Genomic DNA, 27,781 nt, shown 5'->3' on the forward strand with positions numbered 1-27,781 from the left:
CACCACATTCCATTGCTTGGCCCAATACATGTGTTACATTATTATTCACACATGTATTGGGACATAATTTTTAACCGTTTCACCACATTCCACTGCTTGGAATTTTACACCACACACCGTGCCGCCCACTTTATGATCAGCCAAAGCTCTCATTACTCACTGCTTCATTTCCATCTCTCCCACTAATCTCTGTTAGCAAGTACTTGTGCAACTATGGCGATGACAATATTGGACTCTTACATTGTGTCTCAGCCTCCTTGTCGAATAGATTACTTGCGCATCATGATTTGTTGCAGTATAAGATGGGTTTGCAAAATGTTTTTTTGTAAACATTCCAGGTATTTTGATTATCATTTGTGATTGTGTGCTATCGAATGCCAATGCTGTGTGCCCATGATTGCTGTTGCTGATTTAAAGAGTGGACTGACTTCATGTAGCCACCCTTCTATACACATATGCTTTCACACTAACATGTACGCATTGTATCCAGCTTGGCGATGGGTGCAACTGCACTGATGCCGGAATGAACAAATTGTGCCATTCCAGGTACTAAGGAGCTTGCAAATATTTACATGTTGCATAAAATTTATAATACAGTAGGCCATTTTGATGACTGGACTATGTCAGCTTTATGCTCCATGCTCGATTCCTCCCACCCTAATTCATGCAATGCTATTCGAAATATCCTTTAATTTATTTTTATTATTATTCTCCTGAGTTGGCTCGCTGGTATTCATAGGAGATCAGTATACAATTCTGCCATTCCCAGGCTGGTTTGGAGATTTTAATCAATCCTGTTAGGTGATGGGATGTATTGCCAAAGGATCTGTAGGTAGTTACGCAATCTGGTGTTATACAATTAATGTTTTTAACCTTAACTGGCTTCACATAATGAATGCTTTTCATCTTGTTTAACTGACTTTGCATAATGAATGCTTCTTGATCTTATTAAATGGCTTTACATAATGAAGTTAAAAATCACATACCACCAGGTTATAGTCCAACAGGTTTAATTGGAAACACCAACTTTCAGAGCGCTGCTCCTTCATCAGGTGGCTTCATCATCACAACCACCTGATGAAGGAGCGTCGCTCCGAAAGCTAGTGCTTCCAATTAAACCTGTTGGACTATAACCTGGTGTTGTGTGATTTTTAACTTTTGTATACCCCAGTCCAACACTGGCATCTCCAAATCATTACTTAATGAAAGCTTTTCACCTGACATGATAAAAAGCCTCTTTCTAGGATGTGCATCACTCCTTGAAAGTGGAGTCCCAGGTAGCCAGTGTAGTGAAGAAGGCATTTGGTATGCTTCCCTTTATTGGTCAGTGCATCGAGTATTTGAGTTGGGCGATGATGTTGCAGCTGAACAGGACGTTGGTGAGACCAGTTTTGGAATACTGCATGTAATTCTGGTCTCCCTGCTGTAGGAAGGATGTTATGAAAAGTGAAAGAGTTTAGAGAAGATTTACAAGGATGTTACCAGGGTTGAAGGGTTTGAGCTATATTCCCTGGAGCGTCGAAGCTGCAGGATGACCTTATGGAGGTTTATAAAATAATGAAGGGTGTGGATAGGGTAATTAAGCAAGGTCTTTTTCCCCAGAATGGGGGAATCCAAAGCGATGGGGCATAGATTTAAGGTGAGGGGGAAAGATGTCAAAGAGACCAAAGGGACAACTTTTACATGCAGAGGGTGGTTTGTGTATGGAATGAGCTGCAGAGTAAGTGGTGGAGGCTGGTACAATTACAATATTTAAATGGCATCTGGATGGCTATATGAATAGGAGCAGTTTAGAGGGATATGGCCAAATGCTTTCTGGTGAGGACAATATTTGAGCATTTGGCAATATTGTTTTGTTATTAAGATGTTTAATGCAGGACTGGGTATCTTTGCACAACACCCTGAACAATATATTAATTTTGTATTGGCTTACTAATGGGAGAACCTGGTACCATTATCTTTCCAAGGTTACCTTGATGCAGAGATGCTAGTGTTGGACTGGGGTGGGCAGGCAGACATCACATGACACCAGGTTATAATCCACACCTGACAAAGAGGTTATGTTTCAAAATCTTGTGATTTCAAATAGACGTGTTGGACTACAGTCTGGCATTGTGACTTCTGATTTTTTTTTCTGAGGTTACTTCTTATTTCCAGGTTCTGGAAATCTGAAACCGTATTAGGAATGCATTATATAACCTAGAAACTGTAGGGAAGTTAACTTTCTGGGTGTGGATTCCTTTGCTAAAGTCAAAGATCTTCTGAGTGATCAACACTTCCAGCTTAAATGTGAGTGTTGCAATACAGTAATAGCTTGAATATGTCCCATGCAAGCATTATTAGCTTTTTTAGTATTAACCACCTTCATTTCCTCTTACCTGCTCAAGCCAGTGGTATTTGCATTACTTTGCCAATTGTTTTGTGTTTTTCCATCTGCTTTGTCAACCATTTCTTCAGCTATTCATACATTGTGTCTCACAGATGCCTTTCATTTCTTTAGCTTTTCTCATTGTGCCTCTTGTTATCTTATGGTAATACCACTTCAACATTTGACCATCTGTTCATGTTTTGCATTTTACTACTTTGCAAGTTTCTTTTTGTTTGTCTCTCCCTTCCCTTTTATTCTCCTCCTGTTTAAATACCATTCACTCGTAATGTCTTTGTCATTACCTTTGCCTTTGAACACATTGTCATGTTGCCTACTTGTGTTCTCTTAAATCTGTTATTCACACTAACTCTAGCAAGCAACACCACAAATTTCCCTCCATATTCTCTACTGACCTCCTCAGCTCTGAATGGTGCCTCATTTGTACAATTTCATTCTCCATCTTTGCTCTTTTTTTTGTTCAACCTCTGCCAACCAATAACTTTTTTGTCCATGCCAGCCAGCTCATAAAATCAGTTTCCCAGTGTCCTCTGTGACATCAAGTATGAGGAATGCATCTATGTTTTCTTTTTTGCCATCAAGAGCTCATCTGTTCACTGGCTGTGCTGTTTCTTTTTGTGAAACATCAAGACAAACCTCTTCCCAATGTCCACTGCTGGAGCTGTGAAATTCTGACTGTTGTGTTTCTAACACATCTCCTTTCATCCATAAGCCTCAGCTGGTCGCGTTTTAACCTTGTTCTCATTAAACGGCTAATTCGTAGCTCCCATAATAAATGGTTCACTGCCAGAACTTGATGAGCACCAATGCATGACTTGGCTGGTGAGAAGGACTCTCCTAGTTAGCTTTTCGTGTCATCTGTGCATATGGAGTCTCAGCAGCCTGTGCACTTCCATTGTCTTCAGCAGCTGCAATGGGTAAGAGATCATGCAAAGTGCCTTTTTAAAGCTTGTCCAGAAATAGTTTTTTGTTGTTGTTTAGGCTCTTAAGCAATTTTGTGATATAAAACTCACTCTGCGCTCTTCCTGTGAATGTGCACCAAGATGAACAGCTGCAGGGCCACCAGTTTGATGGAAGATGCTCCTCAACCTGTTCGTTTGCTATTGTAAAGTGCTGTCAATAGTATTGTGCTGAGGGCAGCCTCTAAAAGTGCAGTGGGAAAGGCCATCGAACTCTGGTTGGAAAACTGTAAAGCATCTCAGACTGTGTTTGATTTGAATTTAGTATTATAAATATTAGCTATAATTCCAAGTGGAGTGGGCAGCATTGCAGTGTGGTATACTGTGATACAAGAAACTGATCTCTCTTTGGATTGTATGTAGAACAAACCACACTGTTTATATATATCAGTTGAAAGATTTTGAAGAATGCAACCACTTTTTAAATGGAAGGTGTCAAAGAATCCAATTGTCCTAAAGCTCAGTTTAAATGTCCATCAAATCCGTCTTTGGCACCTGTCTGAATTTTCAGCTTAAAATCTTTTTGGAGGATCAGTTTTTCAGATGTTTTTGGATTATTTATTTGTGAATATGTTGAAATTCTCTAACATGATAGCATAGTTGTTTGTGAAGAATCTTCAACCAAATTATTGCCTTAAGGTGAAATTTAAGTGAAAGTAGGATTTATGGTTTAGTTACTTGATATTAATGTTTAACATGGTAACTTGTGGAATAGATATGAAGCTGCTTTTATGGTGTAAAATGAGAAGAGCTAATGGTGAGTAATTGCTGCATTCTGACAGCTCTCCAAAGCAAATTCATGTGGGAAAGAATGTCTTGCTATATAACGCAGGCTTTCCGTGCTTAAAATTCTTTTGAACAGTGCAAAATTTGTGACCATTTTTTGAGTTGTGGATTTTTATTAACCTCTTTCCATCTTGACACTAAATCCTGCTGATTTTAAATGTTATCAATGCTGGTTATTGATTCTTGTAGCTACAAATAGTCTTATCTCTATGTACATCACTTTTACTCTCATCGCTACAATGGTTGGGATTAGCAAATTAGTATAATTAGGAATCAGATCTGGATTGTTTCATGTCTGGGCTCATTACTGTATTTTTTTAAAATGAGGTAGCAAAAAACTTGTGGACGTGTAATGACAAATTTTACTAATCAGGTCATACTGTAACACTTAAGTTAGAGATTCCCTGTTGTTATGGAATTAAACTTGACCGTAGGAGGTTTGTCTTTGGAAGAGCTACGAATTTATCCTCACTTTTTTGAGTGTTTTATTGGGTGAAGACAATATCTGGTGTGTTACTGAATCCCAGATCATTCTATCATTTTGAGTTGGCTGACTTCTGCTAAGCTGGGGCAGGGGATTCCATCCTTATTTCAGGAGGGTTGCAGGGTGTTGGAAGAGTCCAGCAGGGAGTAGAGTGGAGGGGCAACAAGAGAAAGGGATGGGGTGAAGAATACAAGTGAGGAATTTGTGTAACATTTTGATAGCTCACAACACCAGCTGAATATTTATGAAATACTTTATTTGAACTGGGGAAGGTATTAAGCAGTAAATCAGAGACAGAAGCAAAATAGATACAGCTTTAATTTTGGGTGACTTAAATTTACATATAGATTGGGCAAATCAAATCAATAACAATATCATAAGAGATGAATTTTTTGGAGTGTATCCGGGATGGTTTTCTGGTTGAATATTTTGAGGAACAAAAAACAGACTATCCTAGACTGAGTGTTGTGTAATCGAGAGGACTAATTGGCAATCTAGCTGTGTGAGGCCCCTTAGGGAACAGTGACCATAATGTGATAAAATTCTTAATCCCTTAATACAGAGAATGAAGTAGTTGATTTGGAGTAGAGGGTAAATGGAAAAATTACAATAATATGAGGCACAAGCTGGTATCAGTATAAATTTGCAAACATTGCCTAATGACCACTGTCATTGAAACAATGGCAAACATTTTGAAGAGTGTATGGAGGAGCTGCAATAATGATTCCTTCCTGTCTGGCACAAAAAAAGGGGAAAGATGGCCTGACCATGGTTAAGACATAGTAAGGATCTTTTAGATTGAAGGTATGGCAGATACATTGGCTGAAGAGAGCAGCAGACCTGAGGATTAGGAGTAGTTTAGACTTCGGTAAAGGAGGACAAAGATGGATTAAGAGGAAGAAGGATGTAGACAAGAGTAAACTCTGGCTATGGAGAGTGCAAGGAAGGTTTACCATATTCTGGGATTTAAGGAAGATTTTGACTTAGAGTCATAGAACTACAGCACAGAAACAGACCCTTCAGTCACACTCGTCCATGCCAACCAGATATCCTAAATTAATCTAGTCGCATTTGCCAGCATTTGGCCCATATCCCTCTCAACCCTTTCTATTCATTTAAAAGGCATGTGGATGGATAAATGTTATAGTTTTACCAGCCTCTACCACTTCCTGTGGTAGCTTATTCCATACACGCACCATACGCTGCATGAAAAAGATGCTCCTTTGGTCCCTTTGCGCGCTCATCCTAAACCTATGCCCTCTAGTTCTGAACTCCTCTACCACAGGGGAAAAAAACCTTTGTCTGTTTACCCAATCCATACCCCTCATGATTTTAAAAACCTCTATAAGATCACCCCTCAGTCTCTGACGCTCCAGAGAAAACAGCCCCAGTCAGTTCACTCCCCCCTACAGCCCAAATTCTCCAACTGTGGCAATATCTTTGTAAATCTTTTGTGAAACCTTTCAAGTTTCATAACCTCCTTCCTATAGACGGGAGAGCAGAATTTCACCTTGTCTATTTATCCTTTCCATTGTCTGTTTATACCTATGAGGAGAAAGTGAGGGCTGCAGATGCTGGAGATCAGAGCTTAAAATGTGTTGCTGGAAAAGCGCAGCAAGTCAGGCAGCATCCAAGGAACAGGAGAATCGACGTTTCGGGCAAAGAAGGGCTTATGCCCGAAACGTCGATTCTCCTGTTCCTTGGATACTGCCTGACCTGCTGCGCTTTTCCAACAACACATTTTCAGCTCTGTTTATACTTTCCATTGGTTAGGCCACGTTTGGAAAGGACAATGTCCTGTATCTGCAACATGACTGCCTAACTCCTATCGTGGATGCATTGACCAATAAAGGAAAGCATACCAAATGCCGCCTTCACAATCCTATCCACCTGCGACTCCATTTTCAAGGAACGATGGTGAATGCTATTCAGATTTGTTGCAAACAATATAGCCAGTGTGATTTGAGATTCTTCCTATTTCTGACATGGCTTCTGAGGATTTGCTAAACCCAGTCCACGACTATTAGAACTGTTTGTCTGGAAAGACTGGTTAACGCTCATTCTATAAGGCTGGCACAGGCTACCTTGAGGTATTTCTCTGAAACATCGATTTGGGCTTTCCCTCTCCTCCAAGACTGGTTCTGGTCTTTGCACATTTCACTGAGGTGGTCTCTCTGGATCTGGTCAGGCCAATCATGCTCATTCTGAGGTACTAGGAGCTGGAGATGCTGTGCAGCTGGGCTGCCAGTCGAAGATGTTCTCTGGACACACCATTGAACATGTTGCCAAAAGCAGAGAGAGCTGGGACTCCAGTTTGCCTCTTTAACTCTCCCTTCATGCCTTTCTCAAAGATCTCTGGCCTGTGTCCAATAATAGCATCAGGTGGGGGCAGGTAAATCCGAGAAGGTGACTACTTTTCTTATTTGGCGGTGATCGTGCATGGTCAAACCCTTTCTTTTCGACTAGTCTATGCTGACCCAATATCCTAACCTAATCTAGTCCCATTTGCCAGCACTTGGCCCGTATCTCTCTCAACCCTTTATTCATATATCCATCCAGATGCCTTTTAAATGCTGTAATTGTACTAGCCTCCTCCACTTCCTCTGGCAACTCATTTCAAACACATACCATACACTGTGAAAAAGTTGCCCTTTAGGTCCCTTTTTATACATTCCCCTTTCATCCTAAACCTATGCCCTCTAGTTCTAGACTCCCCCACCCCAGGGAAAAGACCTTGTCTATTTATCCTTTCCATTTGTCTGTTTATACTTTCCATTGTCCTTTGTCACGCAATGCCTCAGGCCTCCTCCACCCAGAGTGTTGCATTTGTTTTTTTTCTCTCTTAACCCTATTTTCAATTCCACCTGTTCAGCGATGTTATTGTACACTTCTGGAGCAGGTGGAACTTGAACCTGGGCCTCGTTGGTCGAGGGGTAGGGACTCTTGTAATGTTCTAACATTAGCATTTTTCCTACCAGTTTGGTTCACTGGAGGAGTAAACAACAGGCCATTCTGAAACAATGTGGCTTTTCGCATCTGACTAGGCAGCTCCAGGCCTGTGTGGTTTCAATGGGACATTGATTGTTCAAAGACTGGCTTCATGAATACTGTCCGTTCCAGCTCTATGGTTTGCAGACTGCCGTCTGACTAGCTTTAAATTTGTCTTCCATTTTGTTGCATGCTTGTGGAAAAAATGTCTATTTCTGTAAAAGTCCTGCAGGTCATGGGTCATCTGACTGCACCTAACAATAGGAGAGCCATTATTTAATGTGTAGGACATTGATTAAGCCACTTTTGGAATATTGTATTCAATTCTGGTCTCCCTGCTAAACAAAGGATGTTGTACCTTTGAAAAGGTTCAGAAAGAATTTACAAAGATGTTGCCAGGGTTGGAGGGTTTGAGCTATAGGGAGATACTGTATAGGCTGGGGCTGTCTTTCCCTGGAGCGTCAGAGGTTGAAAGGTGACTTTAGAGAGAGGTTGACCCAATATCCTAACCTAATCTAGTCATCAAAGATTAGAAGGCATAAGTTTAGGGTGAGAAGGGATAAATTTTTCACGCAGAAGGTGGTGCGTGTATGGAATGAGCTGCCAGAGGAAGTGGTGGAGGCTGGTACAATTACAGCATTTAAAAGGCATTTGGATGGGTACGTGAATAGGAAGGGTTTAGAGGGATACAGGCCAAATGCTGGCAAATAGAACTATCAGTGTGGGTTATCTGGTTGGCATGGATGAGTTGGACCAAAGGATCTATTTCCATGCTGTAAAACTCTGACGCTAAAATGTAAAACACTAAAGATGCAGGTGACAAGCCAGTGGAGCAGACCTTGGGAATCAATGCCAATGCTGTGGAGCAAGAAAGCTTATAGACACTACCAGTGCCCTGCAACATCTGGAAACCTTCCACTTTTAGAAGATGTGTGAAAATAGGGTGTAATTACAGGGTAATAAAAAGTCAAATGGCTACTGTGCAACAGAACCATCACCTTCATAAGAAAAGAGATCCAATTTTTCTAGGTGACTCTGGTGGACCAACCAACTTGAGACAATCTATTTGTCAATAGACATCTCATTCATTTGAAACTTGGCACAAAACTAGTATTAATGTTTTATCATATTGTTCCATCAACCATTGAGAACAGAGGTTACAGCCTTGAAAAATGAAATCATGTTTTCCAGTGGAACAGCTTTCAAGATTAAAGGGAGGAACAAAAGCAAGATTGAATATTTGTTGCTGTTGGCTGGTTTTGCATTGAAGCTTGACCAGACCAAAGGCCTAATGGCCGTGAAGATCTTTTTGAACATTGACAGCATTTCATGATTACGATGTACTGCAGGTGGTTGAAAAGCTGGTCATTCTAGCTTTGCTGCAGCAAATTATCTTAGGGCATGATAGACTAGGGCATTTGGTGATTGCCAAGTGCAGTACCAGATTTTGGTCATCTCTCCAGCAGCAAAGGATCGCACGAAAATTGAGTATGACACAGCTGTATGTGTGACTTGTGCTATTTACAGGACTGACTAGCAAGAGCCACGAAACTTCCACCAATTTTCTCATGTGATAATACCATGGTTTTAAAAGGTGTGTCATCTTTTTATGTTTGTGAAGTGAGGTTGAGATAAAGATAGTGAGCAGTTGGTTCTAAGCCAAGAAAGTAAACAGCTTGTGAAGCCTGGGGTTGCTTTTATAAAAGTGGAAACCATAGAAGCAACATGAGGGGGTGGGGTCCAGCTCCATGGAGCCACGAGTTTAGTTTAACTTTCAGTAGCTATTGGGGTTTGGAAGCTGCTGGATATCTCTCCTTGCGCTCTGTCTTGCCCTCTCACTCACTTTGTATTTTCTCCATGTTTTTTCCTCCTGAGTTGGAGAAGATTAGATTAGATTTGTTTCCTTACAGTGTGGAAACAGGCCCTTCGGCCCAACCAGTCCACACCGACCCTCTGAAGAGTAACTCACCCAGACTCATTTCCCTCTGACTAATGCATCGAACACTATGGACAATTTAGCATGGCCAATTCACTTGACCTGCACATCTTTGGACTGTGGGAGGGAACTGGAGCACCCAGAAGAAACCCACGCAGACACTGGGAGAATGTGTGTGGAGTTTGCACAATCACCAGAGGCTGGAATCGAACCTGGGACCCTGGTGTTGAGGCAGCAGTGCTAACTGCTGAGCCACCATGCCACCCTTGCCTGTGAGACAATCTATTTTACTGAATTTGCCTTTGCCAAGGGTGTGTTTATGGAATGTTACAATTTTGGAATAGTTGCTGTTTTGTAGTTAAATAATCTATTATTCTGTTAAGTTTTATCTGATAGTGTTAAGTTATTCCAACTCCTCTTTCTTTTGTTTGTACTTCAGTGTGGAAAATAGTGTGGTTTGCTTTGAGCCTGGTAGTTTGTCTAATTGGATTGCATCGGAATGCAACACCTTACACTTGCCTTTTAAATATAAGAAAATGTTGAGATCTAGGCTGGCTATCTTAATATATTTTGAGGGGGTTTGGTCAGGTCCATTACACTCACCAGATTGTGGGAATAGATGGCAGCAGAATTGCTTTTCTTTTCCTTAACTATTTTTCACAAAGGAGAGAGGTGAAAAAGTTTTATTGCACCATCTCCCGTGCAATTGTAAGGGTCTCGCATGAAACGTTTGTCATGTCAGACAGAGGGCCACAGACGTCTGCATCCTTTAGCTAAATGACTGCCTGCTCTGAATTTGAATATGTAACCATCTTGCCAAAGTGCCCACAATTGAAGGGGGAAACTCGACGTGGGGCCCAGATGGCCAAATTCCTTCAGAAGAAAATTGCTGACTTTTTATATGGTGTGGTTAAAATGCTTGCCTACTTCTCTGCAATGTGGTGTACCTCAATCAGTTTTTCTGATGGGTAGAAAATCAAACTCTCAGTCTTTACCTTGCCAAGGAGTTTGCCTCCGTAAGTTAACTTCATGCATTTGTTACTGCATACATTTTATCGATCTTTCTGCTGGGAGCAGAGTTCCCCACTGATTTGGTGTCACCTTGCAGAATATTTGACACCTATGAGCCTAAACTAGAAACTAAGGATTTGGGACCTGGAGACAAAAGGTATGGTCATTCAAATGACAACAGTCCAGCAGCGATCATTTATCCTGTGTACAGTTGGAGTTATTTGTAGGAACCAAAGGAACATTGTCTCTTTGTGGAACACTCGTTCACTAATAATTGTTTGAGTTGAACTTGAGTTGCATCACAATAGCAATGGTTTACAGCCCTAACTGGGTTAGGAACAGAGTAGAGATCAACAACCCTGAAGCCAAAGACCCACCATTCTTCCTAATCTGAAGCAAGCATGTTTGGAAGAGTTATGAAACGTTCATTCTGCTTTAATTTCTCAGCTTTCCGGGGGAAGATCAGGCAGTGGTAATCTAATTATGGACGTGAAGAAATGAAGGTTCACTTGGTCAGAGCTTGAGAAGGGGATTGTTTCATGGTCCTGAAATGTGTGCTGTTTTGAGACTGTGGAGTCAATGCAGTGATGACATCAGGAAGATTTAGGTGGAACAACATAGGAATTGGGAGCAGGAGTAGGCAATTCAGCCCTTTTGAGCCCACTCCACCATTTAACATGATCATGGCCGATCTTATGCTGGTCTCAACTCCATGTTCCTGCCTGCTCCCCTTAGCCCTTTATCCTGCTTTTCATCAGAAACTTATCTTTTTTTTTATTATTGGGTTCTGCCTCCATTGAACTCTGGGGCAGAGTTTCAGATTCACAAGCCAATGAGAGAAGTAGTTTTTCCTCATCTCAGTTTTGAACCTACATCCTCTCATTCTATAATCGATGACCTCGTATTCAAAACTGTCCCACAAGCAAGAACATCTGTTCAACAACCACCCATCAAGCCCCTTTCGCATTTCATATGCTTCCAATCAGGTTCTCCCCCCCCCCCCCCCCCACTCCTCACGTTCCTCTGAACTCCAGTGAGTACAAGCCCAAGCTATTGAGCCATTCCTTTATACAACAGCTTTTCATCCCTGGAATCAATCTGGTGACCTCTTCTGAACTGCCTTCAGTGCCACCAGACCTCCCTAAAGTAAGAGGACCAAAACTGGACACACTACTTCAGATGTAGTTTCACCAATGCCTTATAATTGTAACAACACTTTATTTGCATTATCCATGCATTTTTCAACAAATACTAGGATTCCATGTGCCCACGTTGCAGTTACATTCCCACTTCCTGTAATTCATGCACAAAGATGCCTAGATTCCTCTGCACTGATGCACTTTTTGAATCTGCTTATTTCAATAATAATTTGCTGTTTATTTTGCTGGCCAATCCAGGGAAAAGTGCAAAACCAGTGAGGACCATGTAGTATGTTGACCTGTATCCACACTTTCCCCAATAACTTGAGTAAATGTTTGTACTTAATTATATAATTTGCATCTGCTATCTCACAATAAATTAAATCTAATTTTAAGGCTAATGTTTCCTTGTTAGAACTCCTCATTTGTTTTCCTCCTCCACTGTAAACCCAGGTAGGTCCTTAAACCCAGCTAACAGAAAGGAATGATTGCACCAAACTGCCCAACCACGAACTGATAGTAGTGGGGTTTGGAGCACATACAACAATAATCCTTGCCAGAAATACTTTCAAAGTGACCTTCCTTTGTAGGATTGCTTTCTCCCTTTCAAACAAAATTCTTGTGTGAACTGATATAGCTTCATGCAGTTTGAATGTTGCTTACTGACTCAGGCATGTTTCCTTTTCCTTTGTGGGTGTCCAATGCTAAATTGACATCCTATATTCTGCCCTTAATCTTTCTGTAAGTATTTCTTTTACTCCATGATGTTATACCTGTTAGGCCGGAACTGTCTAGCAGTACAAGAGCCATAGCCTTATCCATTCCCTCTTGTACTGTCTCGCCTTATCCATTAATGCTCTCTAGTTGAAAGATGCCAAACTCAGAACTTCTGCACATTAATGACTTCCTTGAAAGTATCAGTTCTTTTGCCTGAACAGACTGGAGTGTGGGAGAACAAAAACAACTTTTAATATCTATTGATTTGTTTTCGGTGCCTGATTGAAAGCTCATTAAACAGCTCCAGAAAATGGCTGCTATAATCGTGTGACTAGACTCTGTAACCTCTCGGAAGATTCTTGGAAGTCAAAGCCAACCTGACAGTCGATGTCTTACGTACCTCCTGATGAGACTGGAATGCTAACAATTGTGTTATAAATAGGCACAGAAGCAAAGTCTCAGATGTTCTGATCTGATTTGGAAACCTTATTTCTGGACAGAGGCCTCATTTTACAAACTTTTCCTAGAATCCATAAATGTGGCAGCAAACCGGGTTTGCAAAGAAACCATGCCCCGTTTTTTTCCAATGGTCAACATAACATGTTCTGTGACTCTCATGACCAGCCATTTTAAGATTTCCTGGGCAAGGGCCAGTATATAAAGCAAGTGTGTGCTGTGGAAAGCAGATGGGTGAGGCATATGTAGTGCAAGGTAAGTGACATTGGTAGGGTGTTGGCTGGATGAGGTTGGTGGACTGCCAGAGTGTTGAGTGAACGAGTGCCTAGCGTAGACTGGGGAGTGAGAATGCTGACAAGCCTGAAGGTGTGGTGGTATTTTTGGTTCTAGTGGAGGCTATGGTGAGGGTTGTGCCCCTTAACAAGAGAACTGATTAATTACTGGCAGCTTCCAATAGAATCCATTCCAGATATTTCCTAATCAAACTATTCAGAGATGCTGTAAGCTACCTTTGGAGCAGGTGGGATTTCTACCTCCAATCTGCACCTGTCATTTTAGCTCGCTTGCCCCCTCCTCACTGTCATGTATATCAACTGTTTCCTAGCTATTTTTTAAAAAAACTGAGAACTGTGGGTGCTGGGAATCGAACAAAACCATAAATTGCTATAGAAACTCAACACGTTTGCAACATTCGTGAAGAAAAATTAGAGTTAACATTTCAGGTCCAGTGACCCATCCTCAGAACTCAGGGTTTCTGATTTCTTAGCTGCAGTCAATTCTGAAGAAGGGTGGCTGAATCCAAAACATTAACCCTGCTTTCTTTCCACAGATACTGTCAGATCTACTGAATTTGTCCAGCACTTTGCATGTGAAATTAAATCAGAAATTGCTGGAAAAACGCAGGTCTGGTGGCATCTGTGGAGAAAAGCAGAGTAAATGATTAGTGTCCAATGACCCTTCGTCAAAACTCTGTGGAGTGAACCGGAAATGTTAATTTTGCTTTCTCTCCACAGAACTGCTGCCAGAACTGTTGTGCTTCTTCCAGCATTGTTTTGTTTTTCTGGTTTCCAGCATCCGCAGTTCTTTGTATTTGTCTTTGTTTATGAACCTTGGCCCTCTTGGCTCAGAGGTGGGGATACTACCACTGTACCACAAGAACAGTGTAATTGGATGTAAAAGCCATTTTAGTCACTACTTGTATATTCATTGCATAAAATCCTGAATGGAATTGTAATTGAAAGCAGAGGCTACTTGGTTTTTAATACAGTGGTCACCCTGTACCTGCGGGGGTTATGATCCAGGACTTACCAGGGAAGCCCGAAACCACGCATAGGACCGAACCGTTTCACTAAAATGGGAAACGTACCTTCCTGGCAGCCACCTGGTCCCTGGTTCCGGAACGTTCACTATAGTATGTTCCGGATGTGGTAAATGAGGGTAAGTGAAATCATGCGAAATAATTCCACGGATACTGGGGTCGCCCTGTGTTAATGAATGGTCTTGATGACAGTAAGACCAGTATGCATGCTATCAATCATGTCTATACACCAGCAGATGGTGCTACTCGTGCAGGGCGAACTGATTAGTTATTGTTTTGACAGCACTATAATATGGTTGGCTTGCCAGATAAGGAATGACTGTTGATGTAATGTTAGTGAAGACCCCTATTAAATTTGAAGTAATTCATATTGTACTGACTGTTGAATGATGATTTGAATAGTTAGTTAGTTATTTTTGATGGCTAAAAAGGTAGAATCATCTGTGGTGTGTCTGTCCACTAGTGGCTGTTTCCATTGGCGCCCTTCATGGAAAAACCTATGTAGGACAGGAAGACACAGGACTTTGTGGTGGAATATTGACAAATTACTAACTGTAGAACTAAAAGCAACTTTTTTTCCTCTTGAATGTAAATACACCTGCATCTGTAGTTTGTTGATTTTGAGCTTTATGCGCTGCAATTAAAGGACAGAGTGGGAGAAGGCTATTAAAGAGATGGGAGTGTTCAAAATGAAAGAGAAAATCAACTGGATTTTGACCCTCCCTAATTCCTTACCACAACTATACAGGGCACAAACTGGTTTTAAGGCAGCTTTGTGATTGTTCACTTGTTTGTGCTGTAATAATTGAAAATACCTGCCTGTGTAAAACATTTTGTACAGTTTGCTTTGGTTACATTGGAATGAAGTATTATATCAGGGTGTTATGGAATGACCATGTCAGACTTTTTTGTCCCACCCCTGCCCTTGGTTCCATGTACTCTGACAAGTGTCAGCCTTGACTTGATGCTATTCACTTGAGTCAGAAGGTCATGGGTTCAGGAGATTTGAGATCAGTGTTTCAGTTCTCAGGAATGAGGGAGTGCTGCATTGCTCAGATGAGAAATCAAACCAAAACTACATTTGACCTCAGATATTTAGCACATCTAAAATTATAATCTGCTCTTTCATTTCATTGCTACGTGTGGGACCTTGCTGTGTACAAATCTCATCCTGTCACATCTCATACATGTCTGCACAAGCTGTACTTCAGACATTATTTAAATGGCTGTAAAGTTTTGGGTTATCCTGAAGTCGTAAAAGGTGCTCCGTAATGCAAATTTTCTTTTTAACAATCTTCATGATCAATATGTTTTACATTGTTATAGTGACTGCTCTTCTATCTTGAAATCTAAACAAGAATAAACGGGTGATCTTGCCTGGAGAATTTCATAGGTCTGGATTTTCCCAATTTCCAAATTTTCCAGGAAGGATCTTTTGAATTCCCCATGGGAGACTGATCAGCAAGGTTAGATCTCACAGAATACAGGGAGAACTAACCATTTGGATACAGAACGGACACAAAGGTAGAAGACAGAGGGTGGTAGTGGAGGGTTGTTTTTCAGACTGGAGGCCTGTGACCAGTGGAGTGCCACAAGGATCAGTGCTGGGCCCTCTACTTTTTTGTCATTTATATAAATGCTTTGGATGCGAGCATAAGAGGTACAGTTAGTAAGTTTGCAGGTGACACCAAAATTGGAGGTGCAGTGGACAGCGAAGAGGGTTACCTCAGATTACAACAGGATCTTGACCAGTTGGGCCAATGGGCTGAGAAGTGGCAGATGGAGTTTAATTCAGATTAATGCGAGGTGTTGCATTTTGGGAAAGCAAATCTTAACAGGATTTATACACCTTAATGGTAAGGTCCTAGGGAGTGTTGCTGAACAAAGAGACCTTGGAGTGCAGGTTCATAGCTCCTTGAAAGTGGAGTCGCAGGTAGATAGGATAGTGAAGGCGGCGTTTGGTATGCTTTCCTTTATTGTACAGAATATTGAGTACAGGAGTTGGGAAGTCATGTTGCGGCTGTACAGGACATCGGTAAGGCCACTGTTGGAATATTGCGTGCAATTCTGGTCTCCGTCCTATCGGAAAGATGTTGTGAAACTTGAAAGGGTTCAGAAAAGATTTACAAGGATGTTGCCAGGGTTGGAGGATTTGAGCGATAGGGAGAGGTTGAACAGGCTAGGGCTGTTTTCCCTGGAGTGTCGGAGACTGAGGGGTGATCTTACAGAGGTTTACAAAATTATGGGGCATGGATAGGATAAATAGATAAAGTCTTTTCCCTGGGGAGGGGGAGTCCAGAACTAGAGGGCATAGGTTTAGGGTGAGAGGGGAAAGATATAAAAGAGACCTACAGGGCAACTTTTTCACGCAGGGGGTGGTACCTGTATGGAATGAGCTGCCAGAGGAAGTGGTGGAGACTGGTACAATTACAACATTTAAGAGGCATTTGGATGGGTATATGAATAGGAAAGGTTTGGAGGGATATGGGTTGGGTCTGGTCGGCATGGACAGGTTGGACCGAAGGGTCTGTTTCCATGGTGTACATCTCTATGATTCTATGAATAGTAATTGGTAACTGTGTGAATAAAGTGAATTCTTCTACTTGCTTTGTATTCATGAACAAGAGAAAACAACTAAGAGCGGATGAACCTACAGCTTGGTGTTATGGAATGATGTTCAGGCCTAATACCACAATGTATTTAACTTAGTGCGTGTTAAAGTATCATAACTCTACAACAGAACTTGTCATAGATTGTATCCTTTTAAACAATGCCAGCTTCACAAAGGAACACCTAAGCTGAGTGAATTCCAATGGGTCAGATATCCTCAAGGCGAAGTAGCACAATACAGTACATGTAACATTGTAAAACAAAGCTTGTGAGGGCATGTGCATGCCTGACATTTTGTGGGCTTTAATGTATCATGCTCTTGAATAGTTTTAGGTTGGATTATATGCCCACAGAAATAAAAACAAAACCACAAACTTATTCCATGTTTCATTATTAAGTCTTTATTGTGTTTTTTAATATGTCAGAAATATGTTCACCACCTTACTGAAGGCTTGTCATATCATGCTGACATAATCTTCCACCAATACCTTGCCTAATTGGCTATCTTATACACTGATGGGCGTGAGGATGGCCGGGTACCTGTTGGTTAACCCTGAATGTCACTTTTGGTTGAGACTAATCTAGCACAGGTCAGAGATTTGATTCTTAAACTTTATTTTATTGGAGTACACTTTTTAAACTTTAATTTTAAATTGCTTATGCCTAGAATATCAAAATCACTGTGGTTTATGATGGAAACAGTTTGTATTTATGGAGTGATTTTAATGTAATAAATAGCCCAAGCTGTTTCATGTGAAAATTCTGAAACAAGATCTGACATAAAGTCATGTAAGTGGATACTGCACAGTGAACCAGGGTTTGCTCAGAGGTAGATTATAACCAGAAAAGTGAAATAAAAGAGGCAGAGTTTATGGAGGAGGGAGGTCCACAGCTTAGGAGCCAGATAGTTGGAAGCATAAGTGAGGATTTCAGAAGTGCTGAGGTGGGGCACAATATAGTGACATGAGTTGGAACAAAGTATTCATAAATGCTGTTTTGAATGTATGTTTGGAAGCTCATCACAGGATGAAACATGATCCTGAGATCATGAAAAATCTGGTTTGGTCCCTGGCAATTATCAATGAGAGGGATGGTGGTAGTGATTAAATATCAAAGTTTAAGGGAATCCGAGAAACATGAAAGAGGAATTATGAAGTCATACAGCATGGAAACCGATCCTTTGGTCCAACATGTCCATGCCAACCAAGTTTTCCAAACCTAACCTAGCCCCACTTGCCTGCGTTCGGCCCATGTCTCTCTCAACTTTTCCTGTTGATGTATCTCTTCAAATGTCTTTTAAATGTTGTAAGTGTACTTGCATCTCCCACTTCCTCTGGCAGTCCTTGCTAAATTCGAGCCACCCTCTATCTTTTAAAAAAAATACCCCCAGGTCCCTTCTAAATCTTTCTCTTCTCACCTTAAAAATATGCCCTCTAGCTTTGGACTTCCCCGCCTTAGGGAAAAGATATTTTGCTATTTGCCCTAACAATGCTCCTTATGATTTTATAAACATCTATAAGGTCACACCCTCAACTTCCTAGGCTGTAGTGATAAAAGTCCCAGCCTGTCCTTATAACTCAAACCCTCTAGTGCTGGCAATGTCCTTGTAAATCTCTAAAGCCTCTCCAATTCAATGATATCCTTCCTATAGCGGGGTGACCAGAACTATACACAATACTCCATAAGAAGCCACCCCAATATCCTGTACAATCTCAACTTGGCATTCCAACTCCTATACTCAGTGGTCTGAGCAGTGAAGGAAAGCGTGCTAAATGTTGTCTTCAACACCCTGTCTATTCGTGATTCACCTTTCAAAGAACTAAGGGCTAGTCTGTTTGATATCATGACCCAAGGCCCCACCATTATCTGTGTAACAGTTGCCATTGTTTGTTTTTACCAAAATGCAATATTTCACATTTATCCAAATTAAACTCCATCTGCCATTCCTCAGCCCATTGGTTCAATTGATCAGGATCCTTTTGGATTCTTAGCTAACCTTCACCGTCCACTATGCCACCAATTTTGATGTCAACCCCAAACTTATTAACCATGCATCCTAAATTGTCATCCAAGTCATTTATGTAAATGACAAACAACATTCGACCCTGCAATGATCCCTGCAGAACACCATTGGTCACAGGCCTCCAGTCTGAACAAGAATCCCTTCACCAACCTTGCCCCTCTGACTCTACAAGACTCTGACTCTACTCCTCCATCCTGTAAAGTGGATTTACTTCAATGCCATTTTCCCATACAATCCCCACATCCCTTTTGATATCTTTGCCCAGCAATCTATTAATGTTTTATCTAGCATATACTCAAATGACTGAGCTTCCACAGTACTCTGGGCTACAGAATTCGAGATTCACCACTTTGGGTCTTTTTTCTTCTCAGTAGTTTATTTGGAGGAATTATTTAGGAGTCTAAGATTTGCTGATGTGGGAATATTGTCTTCATTTTTCAAAACTTGCTGGATTTTGAAAGGTCCATCGCACTAGAAGATAACAAATGTAAATCCACTATTCAAGAAGGGAGAGAGGCAGATAGAAAAACACCATACTAAAGGCTAGTTAACTTGATAGCTGTCAAAGACAGTGAGAAGAATTGAACACAACCATAAGGATATTATGCTCCTGTTAGATATAGCATCTTCAGTGAGACCATATCTTCAATACTGTGTACAGTTTTGATCTCCTTATTTATGAGGGGATGTAAATGTGTTGCAGGTGTTTTCGGGAGGTCTGCTAGATTGACACATAGAAGAAGTGGATTGTCATTTTTGGAAAGATGGGAAAGGCTGGAATTGTTTCCACAGGTGTTTAGAAGAATCAGTGATGACTTGAATGAAGTGCCCAAGATCCTGAATGGTTCTAATAAGGTCAATGTATAAAGGATGTTTTCTCTAGTGCATCATCCTAGAGTTTAGGGGGAACAGTTTTAAAATTGGGGGCTGCCCTTTTACAACAGATAAGGATAAGTTTTCTTTCAGGTTGAGCAAGTTTACAACTCTTTGCCTCTGAATATTGAATATTTTTTAGGATGGATGGATTTTTGTTAGAAAAGGGAATCAAATGTCGTCATGTGTGGATTAGATTGTGGTATTTGACAAGTTATAAATTAAGGACAACGGGGTCTCTGATGTTCAAAGTTGGTTTTGTCTGTATTTGCATCAAAACCAGTTGAGTTTTTGGGGCAATGTTGTCAAGGGTAAATGAGGTAAATGTGACTTGAGAGGGCCAAGAATAGATACTTGGTGAACAGTAGGGTCATGATGCAGAAATGTGAGGAGAAACCACTGCTGGCAATTCTCTGGCCATGATCAGTTGGAAAAGGATGGCACCCAGTTGAGTATAGTACCACCAATTGGATGACGGTGGAGAAGCAAGTGAGAAGGGTGGTACAGTTAAACATGTTGAGGTCTACACGCAGCTTGAGAAGGAAAGGAAAGATCAATTACTATTATCCCAGTTACATTGGATGCCACTTAGACTTTGCTAAGACCTACTTTTGGGACAGTGATGACATGGTGGGGCTGAGGGGGTAGCTATGAATTTCCAAGACCCTAAAATACTTAGGAAGTTTGGGACGAAAATGGAGGTTGGAGATGAGGTTGTAATTTTCAAGGACTGTGGGATCGAGGGTCAGTGTTTTAATGGGAGAGGTGAAGAAGACAACAAACCATTAGCAGTATTAGTGAGGATGGGCTGAGGAGTAAATATGGGTTGTCATTGAATGGGGAGGGGGAACAGCAGGTGGCTGTCAAGGACAAAAAGTAGCTCAAACGCCATGAAGGGAGTTTACGGTAAAACTAGACAAAGCTGCAAGTTCAGAACAAGGGCACAGGCAACTTGAGGGGACATTTTAGCTCAGTGGACTGGAGGAGAGAGCCAAGTGGCAGAGGCAGCTGACTGCATGGCCTCTCTCCTGAGGAGAGGATTATGAACCCCTTGCACTGGAGCCAAGATGGTGGAATTGAGGGAGTGGAGTTTGTAAAGACAGTTTATGTAGAGAAAAAAGCTGGGTATTGTTACATTTCAAGATTCGGCAATAATGAACAAATTGGCTGTTTTAACAGATATACATGTCCCTTCTCCTACATATTTTTAAAAATGTGCAAAGCTATTGAATCACGGTTTTCACTTTAAAGCTCATCAATCTTACTTTCAAAAATATTTAGTTGTTTTGGGTGTGTCCCATTTATGTATAATGACTTGTGAGCTCACTGAAGTACTACATTATATTTATTTTTCAAAGTACCTTTAAGATAGGATTAAATTCCTAATGCTGAGTGTTGGGTTTCTCCTAAATTTGTCCAACTTTGTGAAACTGAACATAGTTTAGCACTTAGAAAATAATTTTGGACATTTATTTATATATAGTAATCCATTTGTTGTGATAGCCTTGGATTAAAAGATTTGGAATAACATATTTAACTGATCTGAATTTTCCTTTTTTTTGTAGGAGGTTACTGGGAAGAGCTTTGGCAACAAAGATTTTCGGGCAGCACTGGAAGATGGAGCCTTGTTATGCGAGTATGTAACAAAGTTTTGTCTGCATGGAAGAATGATTTTGCTTTAGTTTGCTGGGAGGAGGGAGGCATGGTGGAACAGAATGTGTGGGGCAAGTGAAAGTTTTCAATTTGGGGGCACTCTGGCAATGGAAGTTTGGACACCATGCACTTCTCATGCTGGTAGACTTGATATAGATACACCTTTTCAGATAGGGCTGCAATTATTTGAGGACAACACAACAGCAGACAACTGAACTTAATGGGAACTGGCGAGAGAGAAATATCAGGGAGTTGGGACTTACCCACATGGCTATAAGTAGTTTTCCAAATCAGTAATATGACGTGTAAGGTAGCCTTGGTTGGGCAGAAACTAGGAACCTTGCCTGTACTTGTGGGCCACATCGCTTGTTTTTAATGTCCCGCAATACTGCACTGCACACCTACAGCTTCCCCTCAAGCTTTTGATTGTTGTTAAGGTGTGTCTGTACCCTTTTTGAGCTTGAACAAATGGCTATGCCTCTATAAGAAATCAAAATTGCTCAGCGTAAAGTTTGCTGGTGGGAATGTGCAGTTGACAGACACCATCCTAACAAAACCCAAGTGCTATCACTGGAGAAAGGAAAGTATACAAATTTAGGCATTTACCCTCTGTCCCCTTGCTGTTTTTGCTGTGCCAATCATAAAATTCCCTAGGTGGCCGAGTGAGACTAAGGATGACTTACTTTCAGTCCAGATTTGTAGGTTCTGAGGTGACTATATCGGCCCATTATTGGATCTGCACACACTGCTGTATGAAGAGGCGGGTGTGTGGGATACTGAAGCCTTTGCTCATTCCTTTCTATGCCTGCGCTTGGTGTCCATCTTGAGTCTGTTGGAGTAGCTTAAGATGGTTGGCATTTTCGCTCTTTCTTCAGTTTTGAGTAATCTTTTGTGTGACACAGATTGTGGCATTCGAAGAGTGACAGAAGTTTTGGGAAGCAATGATTTGATCCAGTCCCTTTCTGGACTTTAAATGCACAGATCTAATTTCTCATCTCATCATTCGCTGTCACAATGTTCTATCTACCTGAGAGAAATTACTCTTGAAGAACAAGAACAAAGAAAATTTTACAGCCCAGGAACAGGCCCTTTGGCCCTCCAAGCCTGAGCCGATCCAAATGTACTGTCTAAACCTGTCAGTCAATTTCCCCATCCATGCCCCTCCTAAATCTCTATAAGCCTTAGATACTTCAGGGAAAATAGCCCCAGCCTATTCAGCCTCTCCCTATAGCTCAAGCCCTCCAACCCTGGCAACATCCTTGTAAATCTTTTCTGAACTCTTTCAGGTTTCACAACATCCTTCCGATAGCAGGGAGACCAGAATTGCGCACTATATTCCAAAAGTGGTCCAACCAACGATTTGTATAGCCACAGTTTGGAGGACATCCTTGAAGTGTTTGCCATGTCCACCAAATAATTTTTAGCCATGAAGTAGTAGAGAGATCGTTTTAGAAATCTGATGTCAGGTGGGCCATGTAATCGATTCAACTGATGGACCATAACCAGTATTTTGTTGATACTGGGAATGTTGGCCTGGGAGAGGACATTGATATCAGAGTGCTATACCTTACCATTTGTGACATCACCACTGGTGATATTTCCCAAGCAAGTCGTGATACCTGCCAACTGTCATCTAGAAATGGCATGTTGCACTGCTGCTGAGTAGACAGCAAACTTGATGCCACGTCATGGTCCTCAAACACCATTTTCTTTAGATGGCCGAACACTCTGCTGGCACTAGGGACATGATATTGACTTTCATTGTCAGTATTTGCCCTTGTGGAAAAGAAGTTCCTGACATATAAGAATTACTTCACGTTGTCCAGTGCCTCACCATAGATCCTGATTGGTCAGGCAGGGGGCGGCGTTGAGGAGTTGGAGTTGATTGGTGGACGACCTTTGTTTTGCCCGAAATGTAGATTTTCATGCTCCTCGGATGCTGCCTGACTGCTGTGGTTTTTCAGCACCACTCTAATCTAGACTCTGGTTTCCAGCATCTGCAGTCCTTGTTTTTACCTAGTTGTTTTGCGATTGTTTAGCTTGAATGCCATTCTTAAAGACATTCATGAATATATCTATGATGGCTTGGAGATTGACCTGTCCTGTGTGTCTGTATATACATGCAAATGTTGTCTGCAAGCTATAGATTAAGAGGTTGAGAGTGGTCTTTGTGAGATGATAAAAGTTGAGTAGCTTCACACAAAAGTGAATCCTCATGCCCACAGCAGTCTTCATAGATATGGGGTGAAGTGTTGCAGCTAGGAAGAGAAGAGATGAACATTGATACACAGCTTGTTTGTCCCCAGTTTGCATAAGTATTGGACGTGTAGTGTATCCACTTACCTTGTGTTGTGTCTAGGTTTGGTATACATTGACTAGTGTCCTGTATTTAGCTTAGGGTGAGCCACAGGCCCATGTGGGTATTCATTCCTCCCACAGTGGAGGCTTGCTGCGACAGTCAACTAGTTTTGTTTTTTTTAATGGCGAAACCTGATAGAATTGACTTTCGTCCTCAAATTTACACTTCCAGAAGATGGTGCATCAGCCATTTTTTTCTGACCTTCCTTTCCTATGCTTTAGAGGAGAAAGTGAGGTCTGCAGATGCTGGAGATCAGAGATGGAAATGTGTTGCTGGAAAAGCGCAGCAGGTCAGGCAGCATCTAGGGAACAGGAGAATCGACGTTTCGGGCATTAGCCCTTCTTCAGGAATGAAGAAGGGCTAATGCCCGAAACGTCGATTCTCCTGTTCCCTAGATGCTGCCTGACCTGCTGCGCTTTTCCAGCAACACATTTCCATTTCATATGCTTTACTAAGTGCTGAATTTTCTGGGCTGTGCTAGCCATGCAACATTCAGGTGTCTCGCTGCTGGAGTTGTCCATGAGACTCGGAATGTTCTAGTTTCCAACTTCATTTTGATTGTACGGACTCATTCATGTGTCCTTTTTTGCTTTTAATGTAAAGGGGTCACTGTACACTGACCACTTGACCACTGCACTGGTCAAGCAAGAGTCTAAAGTCAGGGGTAATAGACAATTGGAGATCAGGCTTTTGTGGGTCAGTGTTGGAGTGGAGAAGGTGTTCTATCTGAGTCAGCCTGTTAAAATCAGCAAAGACAGATTGTGATGCCTGCTAATGTAGCAGCAAAGTGGAGGAGACACAAGCCAGCAGGGGAGTGGACCTGGTTGACCATTTATGACGCATGCAACATAGTTATAGTCTATTGTTGATAGTGGAGCATATGTTTGTTTATGAAATTAAATCTCTCTAACCCTGGCTTCTCGATACCACCCAGTGTAAAATGCTGATGTAATTTGGCTCATTAGGAGCTTAATCATATGAATTTTAAATCCCCAAATGTGGGAATATTTACAGGAATTGAAAAGACTACAGCCCATCTGAATGCCCTCAAAGGCTAATATTTCTGAATCACTCACCTCCCCCTTCAAATTTTCCAGACTGTCTGCCTCTTTTAGAAATCCACTTGATGACATGTTTAGTTATACTTTGCATGAACTAGTTAAAATCAGAACTGTGCTACTTGTCTCTCTTCTTCAATCTGTTTCCTTGGCTTTGAGTTTGCAGTTTATATATAAAGTAGTACAGCAGCTTAAATTCATCCTTCCTCCTATGCTCTTGAGTGAGCAATTCAAGCTCTTTACATTTTTTCATTGCTCAGGTGTGCTAAGTTAATTTGGTGTGATTTTTCCTTTTTCTCCAATGTCTTGAATTGCTTAATATTCTTGTTTTGGTACGGTGGTCAGAATTTGATACACAGTACTCCAGATGTACAGATTGAACATAATTTTAGCCTTCCCTGAGAATTGTATTGTGTCTGGATAAAGAGTTCACTATTTGTGTCTTACTATCCTATTTATTTCTGCACAAAATGCTACTGCTTTTGATGAACTTTAAACCTATTCCTACAATCAGTCTTGTGTTCTGTTTTGTGGCTTGTCATTTGTTTGCACACTGTCCATCTATGTCCTTCAATCTGTTGCAGTGCATTGTACCATTTGTCATTTTATGTCATCTGACTAGTCTATATGGTCCCTTTTTTTGATATTTGTTACTTGTTTTAAAACGTTCCCACCCTCATTGTTTGCTATGTTGACAAATGTATATGGCTTCATATCCATCGCCACCTTTTTTCTTGTTATAGAGAAAATGCTGTTTGGGTGCATTTTTGAAATTAATTGTGGATAATCCTAGCATTAATCTCTGTAGCATTCAACTTTGTAGTTCCTTGCTTTCTTGATCATAGTTTCCCCTTTGTTTTGTTTTCTCTGGTTCAGATAATTATCAGAAAAGATGTCTATTCTGTGCCTGCGCACTTTCTGGGCGCACTTTCTGGGCTTTATGTAGCATCATTTGGTTCAGCAAATGTCGTTGATAAAGAAGAATGTAAAGGAGGTTGGGGGAGTGGTTTGAGGCGAGTTGGAGTTATAACAAAAGGCTGGATAGACTTTTTTTACACTGGAGCTTGGAAGGTTGATGTCTGACTTCAGTTTTATAAAATTTATAAAATCATGAGGGGTACAGATAAGATGAATGGCAGGTGCCTCTTTCTCAGGGTGAGGGATTTCAAAATATGGGGGCATATTTTTGAGGTGAGAGGAGAGATTTTAAAAAGGACACAAGGGCTGGTTTTTTTAAAACACGGAGTGGTTCGTGGGTGGAATGAATTTCTTGATGTAAATTTGGATACAGTTACAATGTTTAAAAATCATTTGAATGAGTACATGAATAAGAAATGTTTGGAGGGATATGGGGATTAGTTTAGTTTGGGATTATGGTCGGTATGGGCTGGTTGGACTGAAGGGGTTTCTGTGCTGTATGACTCTATATTAGAAGGCTTCTTGGAATCCAAATGTATCACATCCAAAGAATGTCAAATAGCAGCATGTAGATTGCCTCTTCTAGGCTTAGCTAGCTGTTTCATTGTCCCTCCTTTGGGATGTCTTTTAATACTCTGACAGGTGTTAGATTGAATCATGAGTTTGTAGTTTCCTGCAACAAAGAGGATTTTAAACTTGGGATGTGTAATGTTGACCACAATATCTCTTCCTCTCCTGGCTTTTCCAGTGTTGCAAGATGTAGCCATTTTTATAAAGTTTTGTATTGTAATGATTCTTTTAAAAGAATAACTTTGATAGTTATTTCCTAACTTTTTTAAAAAAGATAGCATGAATGTAACTTCTGTTTTAAAAACCTTACTGCATTGTGGAATTTGAACAGTTGTTGAACAATGTCCTCTGGTCAATAGGGACTGGATAAGAATTATAAAGTTGTTTGTTGGCTAGGACTCTGTGCAGGTCAGTGAGTACAGGGGTGATAGTTGAATGGGACTTGGTACCAGCTTGGACCCTGGCAGTAGAGTTTTGGATGATTGCAAGCTTGTGAGAATGAGGGAAGGTAGCTGAGACTGTGCTAGAATAACCAAGTCCAATTGTGATAAAGGCATAAAGAAAAGATTCAATAGCAGACAAGCTTAGGTGGGTGTGAAGTCCAGTCATTACATGTGATATACAGCACAAATAGACCATTCATTTCAACTCTGCTGGTGTTTAAGCTCCATTCAAGCTGTCTCCTTTCTTTCCTCATTTTAATCTATCTTTCTCATCCTCTAGACTGATAGAATCCCTCAGTGGAAGCAGACCATTTGGCTCATTGTGCCCACAATGCACTATGGGTAATTTAGCATGGCCAACCTACCGAAATTGCATATGTTTGGACTGTGGGAGGAAACCCAAACAGACACTGGCAGAATGTCTATGTTAGGTTTGCTCAATCACCAAGGGTGGAATCGAACCAGTGTCCCGAGTGCTATAAGGCAGCGGGGTTAGCCACTGAGCCACTGTGCTGCCCCTCTAGTCTCCTCTTTGTTGTCTTGCTTCTCCTTAAATGCATCTGTTACTCATTTCTCAACAACGTTCGTTCAATCTCCTAGACTTGCACTTCCCCTTTTGAAAATCTATCTAAATCCTCTTCAGATACTTTCAGTGATCTAACCTGCACTATTCTCTGGGATAGAGAATTCCAGACATCCAATACACTCAGGAAATTCTTTCATATTTCTGTTTTAAATGGAAGTTGCAAAATCAGCACAATGTCCCTTAGTTTGAGATCTCCCGAAGTTAGTGGAAACATTGAGTCGGATTTTCCAGGGACTTTCAGACTCGTGCGTGTTGCCATTCTAGCGTTTTTTTTTGGCAAAAAAAGGGAGCTCTCTGTTTAAGAATTGATTCTATCCAAGGCTCCCTCAAACACAGTTGTAATACCATTTTTATCTTTTTCATAACTTTGAACAGCCAGATTTCAGCAGAAAGTGCAATGGTTTGGGGAGGATGTAGTTGGCATGTGAGAGCATTGTGCTAGCTTTTCTTGCACAATACTGAATACCAAACTTTACAGACAGGAAATTGGAAACTCTCTTTAACCCAG

General features: G+C 41.1%; 1 protein-coding gene across 3 annotated transcripts in view; it reads left to right on the forward strand.

The window, feature by feature from the left end:
• Positions 1–27,781, forward strand: part of lmo7a (LIM domain 7a) — a 225,001-nt gene that overhangs the window by 39,364 nt on the left and 157,856 nt on the right. For all 3 annotated transcript variants that reach the window (XM_043691398.1, XM_043691399.1, XM_043691397.1), the window contains exon 3: positions 21,252–21,322. In XM_043691398.1, the coding sequence (XP_043547333.1) occupies positions 21,252–21,322 (71 nt within the window). The remainder of the gene's footprint in view (positions 1–21,251; positions 21,323–27,781) is intronic.

Source organism: Chiloscyllium plagiosum, chromosome 6 (assembly GCF_004010195.1).
Source record: "Chiloscyllium plagiosum isolate BGI_BamShark_2017 chromosome 6, ASM401019v2, whole genome shotgun sequence".
Taxonomy (NCBI): Eukaryota; Metazoa; Chordata; class Chondrichthyes; order Orectolobiformes; family Hemiscylliidae; genus Chiloscyllium; species Chiloscyllium plagiosum.